General features: G+C 36.9%; 1 protein-coding gene across 1 annotated transcript; it reads left to right on the top strand.

Moving 5' to 3' along the window:
• The first annotated feature begins 220 nt into the window (after window positions 1–220).
• LOC126709593 (cytochrome c oxidase subunit 6b-1) lies at window positions 221–5,729 on the top strand. The gene is made up of 5 exons (XM_050409892.1): window positions 221–388; window positions 2,057–2,395; window positions 2,510–2,592; window positions 2,713–2,794; window positions 5,338–5,729. The coding sequence occupies exons 1-5, from the start codon at window positions 347–349 to the stop codon at window positions 5,389–5,391; spliced, it is 600 nt and encodes a 199-aa protein (XP_050265849.1). The 5' UTR covers window positions 221–346; the 3' UTR covers window positions 5,392–5,729.
• The last annotated feature ends 1,885 nt before the right edge of the window (window positions 5,730–7,614 follow it).

The following is a 7,614-nucleotide window of genomic DNA, read 5'->3' on the forward strand; positions in this document are numbered from 1 at the left end:
CGATTATTGCATCCGATACATGATCCATGATCCACTTGAAATCGGGGTACTCAACACTACCCAAGTACCCAACCCAAGTCCAACCCACCAGCAGCTTCGAAAACCAACCAACTTCGTCCTTAGTTTAACCGGAATCCAAAAAAGTCCACCCACAAAATGGACACGTGGCGAACACCCAGTACACTCCTTACTTTTACCACCACAGTAACACTGTAAAACATTGTGTCATCCCAACCTAACGCACACACAGACACACATTTTTTTCATTTCATTCACAGCTTTGGCCGCCTCTTAGACCTGAGCTAACTGTGTTGATACCAGTCGTAGATCGCCTTCTCTTCCATCAATGGCGGAGCCTCAAAGCGACAAAACCCCAACTCTGTCAGAGGTAACAGTAACATTCTCGTCTTTTGTCTTCCAAACTCTCCAATTGCTTCACTTGTTTCTTTTTTAAACAAATTATTTAAGGTGGATCTATTTTTGTTTGGTTAATTTTGTGTCCATTCAAGCATAGATCTTCATTTTTTTTGCAGTGGCTTGTGATTTCAATTGATTTTTGTGTTCATTATACGAATTTTTTTATATGGGTCGATTTTTTTATTTTTAATTTTTTTTTTCGCTTTTAAGAAAGTGATGTGATTTATAAAGATGTAAGCTTTAGATATAAATCGGGTTGTATTTGTTGTTTAATATGAACGATGAAGCCTAATCTTTGTCCTGGATTGTGAGCTTTGAGGAACCCGTTTTTTCAACATGAAATGCACTTAATTGTAATAGAATGGTGAAAAGGAATAGACTTTGATCCTTTTTTTTTTTTTTTTTTTTTTTTTTTTTTTTTTTTTTGTGATAGCACGCTATATTGTTCTTTGCACCTCAGTGAGATGTCATTAGAGATTATATCAGTGTTTGCTAGATTACTTTGGATTATAGAAGAACTAATTTTGTTGCTTTTGGGAAAAAAATGGAAATTTATGTTGTTCATGCTCAAAAAGCAAGGGCAATTATATCAAGCAGCCACTTTGGATTATATAAGAACATTTTTTTTTGCTTCTGGGGGGGGGGGGGGGGGGTTGGGGGTGGATGGAAATTTATGTTGTTTGAGCAGCCATTCTAGGGATAAGCTCATGAACAGACTATGTGGATTCCTAGTTAGGATAGCCGATAATATCACCTGTAAAGAAACCAACTAAAAAACAATGCATTGAAATAATTTGATATCATTTGAAGACAATAACATATGAATGAATTGTAGGATAATGTATTGATTTCAATCTGTGTTAGAAAGATTTAAGGTAGAGTGTTCTGACACCAATGCATATTGTAATAGTATTCTCAAAATGTTCAGTTAGTCTCCCCAAATTAGAATACTTATCATGATAGCTTTTGCACTGGTTTCCCAGCCCATTACTCCAGCATGAATTTAGAAGCGCTGATTAAGTGGCATTTTGGTACTGTAATCTTGTGAGCCAAATGCTTAAACTTCTTGTGTTTGGCTGCAAGTTCCAGAGTGAGCTTATTGAAAATACAGTAGAAAGTAATGCATTTTATGTAGTGCCCTTTGATACAGATACTGATTGAAAACACACGTTTGTAACACATATTTGTGTTTTTGCACAGTGGTTTGGGTTTTATGAATTTAAGTGAATTGCCTAAAATACCCTCACTCAAATTCACTAATGACCAAAAGCCCTTTTGTGAACCCATCCCATCTCATTTCTCATCAGTCAATCCTTGTTCTTGCTCTGTCCCTTGTATTATGTGACACACCAAGCCTCCCCAACCATCTACCCCATGCAATCACTGGAACTGCACTTCTTAAACAAAAATTCTTCAAAAGGCTTTACCAAATGGAGTCAGTGGACCCTATGCTTACTGGGCTTTCAGCTATCTAAGCCTCCCTTTAGGATGGTAATTTTTGCATTTCTGTGGAGGTTGACATAACATTTTCAGGCCCTGCCATTCCCATTTTGGGATGTTTATGAAAATCCTATCTATTTGTAAAATAACTAAAGCTTGTTAGGGTGGTAACATTTCTGCTAAATGCATTGACTTACAGCACTACCATTTAAAAGAGAAGGAGAAGCCAGATGTGGGTACTAAATCTGTGGAAGTAAAAGAGGTTGAGAAGCCAGTAAATGCTGCCTCTGATGAAGTCGTATCTGAGAAAGCTGAAGGTTCACCTGCTGCTGCTGAAGAAAGCACTGAAGTTACCCCAGTTGCCACTGAAGAAAGCAGTGAAGTTAACCCTGCTGTTGGGGAGAGCACTGAAGCCAATTCTGCTGCTGTTGAAAACAACACCGAAACTGCTCCAGCTGCTACCGAAGCAAGCAGTGAAAATTCTGAAGAGGAGAATGCTGGTGAACAAGAAGCTGTTGAAGAGACACCAGAGATTAAGGTTCCTATGTCTATAACTTCCCTTCATTGCTACCTAATTGCATTAATTTACTCACTATTTTCATCTTTATGTTTTGTTTTTGTTCACTTATATTAATATACTGTGGTTATCCAGCTTGAAACAGCACCTGCAGATTTCCGCTTCCCAACTACAAATCAAACAAGGCATTGCTTTACTCGATATATTGAGTATCATCGGTAAGTCAAAGTTGTTTTGAAATTTCCTTTCGCTTCTTAAACTTATTTAGGTTATTTATGTGCCAGCTTGGCACCGGGCAGCGTTTCTGACATTATCTTGATTCTTTCGATCTTTTAAAGGTGCATAGCTGCAAAGGGGGAAGGCGCCCCAGAGTGTGATAAGTTTTCAAAATATTATCGTGCACTTTGCCCGGGTGAATGGGTATGTATCTTTTATACTTTTGCATATACATGATAGTATAATACTTGTCTTTTCTTATCAATCATCTTAAGGTTTGTTTTAACCGTTCAGATTTTAGAAAACTCCTGTTGGCATTTTTTCCATTGCCTTTATGTGTTTGGTAACTTAAATCCAATCAAATTGAGACCCTCATGCACCCAGTTTGTGCTGACGATGCTTAATTGCAGTTTGCTACCAATTAGAAAGTTTTAGTGCAAAGCTGAAAGTAATAAGAAAAGGGGTACTGAACCCCGGCACCTTTTCTTTTTGGGTGGGGTGGTTGCTGAAATAGTATCACCTATATTAGTAAGAACTAAATACCTCTTACCTGAAGTCTTTACACAAGCTGGTGCATTGGATTGAAGTCTGGGGTCTGGACTTCATTTTGTTGTCACCTAGTACTGTATGAACAACTAGCAATTCATGAATGATGTCAAAAGCATTGTAGCTCAATTAGTTGGCACTTCCTGGAGTTTCTATCAGAGACATCTAGGATTCAAATTCCCACACCCCCCAACTATCAAATTATCAAAAAATATTAAAGAATGATGATAGTATATACATCTTATACTTGATGGACTGACTTAAAAAGTTGTAAAATGTGGCTGTTCTGCTCAAATGACTTAAATGCATTACACCTTTAAAGTTTGGGGTAATTTTGATTTTAGCCCTTAAAGTTTAAATTTTGGATTTTAATCCCTAAGTTTAAGCCTGTTTTAATTTGGCCATTCTGTCCATTCTCGTTAATGATGTGGCTATTAAATGCCAACGAAGAACAACACAGCATAGTATTTTTATTCAAAACTAGCTACATCAATATTTATTTATTTTTAATTAATCCACGTAATTAATCTAATTTTTTTCCCTTTTTATTTCTTCTTCACTTTTTTTTTTTTTTTTTTTCTACTTCCCATGTTCTTTTTCTCTCTCATCATAGTTGGATGGGCAAACTTGAATGCCTCCACCAAAAAGAATTCCAAAACTCTTTAGAAAAAAAAAAAATTCTGGTTGGTTGCCGAGAATTCTAAGATAAGAAGGGGGGAAAAATGTTTGGGCAAACAAATGAATCCTAGCCACAATGCCATTGCCGCTGCATGCCTTCATATCTCTCACTTCCATGATTGTATCTTCGCCATTGTGTTTCACTGTGGTTGATACTCTGTCTAATTTGGTATTTTGACTGAAGAAACCTGCAGCAAGAGGCTCAGTTTTGGGCAGTTCACGGCTTTTGCCGATACATTGATCCCTAATTGGAATTGACCTGGCAATATTGCTGCTACTGAGTTGGCTCGGTCCTGATTGATCAGAACCGGAGCAGTGCAACACAGTGGATTCATCTCAAGTGTTGAAGGGTGGCACATTGGTGTTGTTATGTGGACTTTAGCCAAGGTGGTAGGACTTGATGTGGGTTTGAGGGAGTAGGTCTTTGGGGCTCCAGGTGAGTGTGCTTGGTGGTTCATAACAACGGTTCGAGTGGTGATTGGCAGGTTTGTGTTCAGTGTGTGTTTCTTGGAGTTGTTAAGGTATGCTCTTGATGGTTGATGGAGGCATGGTGCTGGCTTTTTGTGAATTGGGTTTGGGTCTCATTTGGTTTGATGTGTGTTTATGGTGGTTGGGCCTGCTTGCTGTGTTTTGTTTTGTATTGGCTGATCGGGATTTGATTCTATTATTTAGTAATGTTGTGTTCTGTTGGTGGTGTCGGTGGCTGGTGAGATGGTGGTTTGATGGCAGGGTTGGATTGCCTGTACTTTGTTTGGATGTTGGAAAATGCTCTTAGAAAAAGCTGGTCAGATGGTGATGTGATGGTGGGGTTGGATTGCCTGTACTCTGTTTGGATGGGGAAGGGATTGGCGGAGGCAGCTGGAGTGAGGGCTGGTGGTGAAGACTGGAGAGAGGAAAAAGGGGAAAGAAAAACGAAGCAAATGGAAAGGAAAATATAAAATAGATGCAATGGGCATGAAGGAAGGATAATTGATCAAGGCATTTCTTTGTGACGTGCTCTAAATGGTGTAGTTATAGTGGAAAAAAAATGGTCACAACATCAATGGGCATGAAGAAAGGATGAGATTCAAAACATTATATAGGACAAACGTAGAAATGTTTAAACATAAGGGAACAATGTCAAAATAACTCCAAACTTAGAGGGTGCAATTTGCAATTTGGTCTACAAACTATTATCTAGTTACACAATACAAATTGGAGCATTCTCACAAATTAGATATTTGGCTTGTACAATTAGGCGTTACTTTCTGTTCAGACTTTGCATCTAAATCAAATACAAACTGGCAACTTAAAATAGTGGAAAATGTTACTCCTGCTGAAAGAAACTGATATCTAGTTACACAATACAAAAAGTATCATCACAGCTTAGGTAGATATACTAAACTATTGTTGGCTGATTGATCATAGCATTTTACAGACTGTAATTTAGATGGAATTTGCTGTCACTTCTTTGTTTCTTGGGTGAGTAGGTTGTGTTAACATTGCTCTTTTAAGCAAGCTGTTGTGTTCTTCATGTATGCCAGGTTGACAGATGGAATGAGCAAAGGGAGAACGGAACCTTTCCAGGTCCTCTGTAGTTGATGTGTTGAAATTTCTAATAAATTCGAGATATGAATTTTTTTAATGAGATATGGATCCTAAGGGAATGTCCCATTAAAACAGTGAGTTAATAAGAAATTTTCCTTACTTGTTGGAACTGTTTCCGGTTCAAATACAGAGAAATTGTTGCTCATGAACAAAGTTATTGTTTTATTATTACTGAGGCATTTTTCCATCTTATATATCTGCTTTAACTGTTCTGTAGCAGTTAGAGGTTAGTGACTGGAACTCAAAAATAAGTATGTAGAATTTACCCTCGGGGGTATTTTGTACGGCTATACCTATCACATAATAAATCATATTGTTTCTTAATGAAGTTTTGTCTGATAAGCCTTGAGAAATTCGGTATGTCATTGCTTAAAATTCTTTAGTCAGAGGTAATGTGCTTTGGACTAGGTTATTTCATTACTTGACTCGAGGTTCTGTCATATTTCTTCCTTTCATCCACTTTCAACTTGTATGATTCAAGGGACTTATCAAAACTATATGATTCAAAGGAGATTAATTTCTTTACACCTTCAACGTGTCTACTACATTTGGCTATTAAGGGCAATATATATTTTCTGCTTGCTTCTGTCGGATTTAGCTAATATCCATCCTAGTTTGTTGATCTTTGGTGGCTTTGTATTTTTTTTAGACTCTCCTTATGCCCCGTCTAAAAGACGTCCAACGTTGAAAAGATCAACAATATTCTCTTCTTTGGCAACTTCAACTTCGGAAATATGTAGCATTGATTTCTGAAGTTACAAATCACATCGTAACAAACATATTACATTGGTTCTTACTGTTGTTTCTGGAGGGTGTGCTCTATTTAGTTGCATTGGTGATGCTGTGATCTGTTTTTACTTTGGTTTCACTGTTAATATGTATAACTCTGTTTTCTTGAGCTGTGACCTAGGCTTGTAATGCCTGTTTTTGTTTCTACTCAATTTAAAGTGAGTAAACAGAATTCCATTCTCATACACGGTTCTGGGGTTTTACCATTTTACTGTTTCATCCCAAAAATTAAAAAAAAAATAATGAACCATAGGCAATGGCCAGGCTATATCTAACAAATCCTTGAGTTATCACGGCATGTTATGTAATGAAGTAGCTGGGGCAACAATTTCCCTCAAAAGTATGTGTTTGGCTTAGATGCTTCACCTATAATCGATCTCAATCTTGTGGGCAAGATTCCTTCTGGATATTCAGTCTGAGTAGGGTTGTAAAATGAGTTGAATAATAACAATTAATGGTTGATGCATCTAATTTATTTCAACACAAGTCTAGCTTAAGCTCGTAACAAAACTAAGCTCATCACAAGACTAAATTAAATGATCAAGTTTGTTTTTTTATCAAACAAGTTTGACCCTCTACATGAGTAAGTTGATTAATCTTTTCAGGCGCATAGTAAATACTACAATTAAAAATCTTTATCCCTTCACAAATATTTTATAATAATTAATAATGATTAAAAAATTTATTCCTTCACAAATATTTTATAATAATTAAATTATAGTCGTAATCATATCATTATAGGTAACTAGATATTCTGATTTTTTAAACAACTTATAAAAATAAAATTTACCAACCTTGCTTCTTCTTTTTTTAGTCAAAGGCGAAAGAATAATTTGCTCTGTGCTCACCATGTGGCTGCATGACCAACCTTGCTTCTAAGTTAGAGCAATTCATATATTTTATAAATTGTTTTAAAAGTTAATTTTATATGTAATAGTATATAGTTAAAAGAAATCTTGAAACATGCGTAGCATAAAATTTTGAAATTGATATATATTTTTTTAAGGACATCTTGAAAACATTTTCTAAGAGATTAAATTATTTAAAGATGTGGTACCCTTTTAATCTTAACATGTCATATCATCTTATCATATATTTAAAAATAAGCGCAATTGTGAGGCCAGAGAATTTGTGATCCCGGCCCACTTTCCATTAGGGCTCAAGGCCCACACCAAGGAGAGGTGTTGCCGAGTACATGCAACGAAAGTCCAAATGGCTTAGAGATATAGCCGAGGATGATCCTGTCCTCGGCGTCCCAAAACTTAGAAGGAAGGAACGGCACGCCATCAAAGGCGGCCCCCAGAGCGCTCCCAGAAGAAAGGGCGAGTACATTGTAGGAGCAGTTCAAGGAAAACTGTCACTTCCGCAATGAATGCGCCAACAAACGTCCTGGCCGCCTTAATGGGGAAAAGGCCCCTGAACAG

The sequence above is a fragment of the Quercus robur genome, chromosome 2 (assembly GCF_932294415.1).
Source record: "Quercus robur chromosome 2, dhQueRobu3.1, whole genome shotgun sequence".
Lineage (NCBI taxonomy): Eukaryota > Viridiplantae > Streptophyta > Magnoliopsida > Fagales > Fagaceae > Quercus > Quercus robur.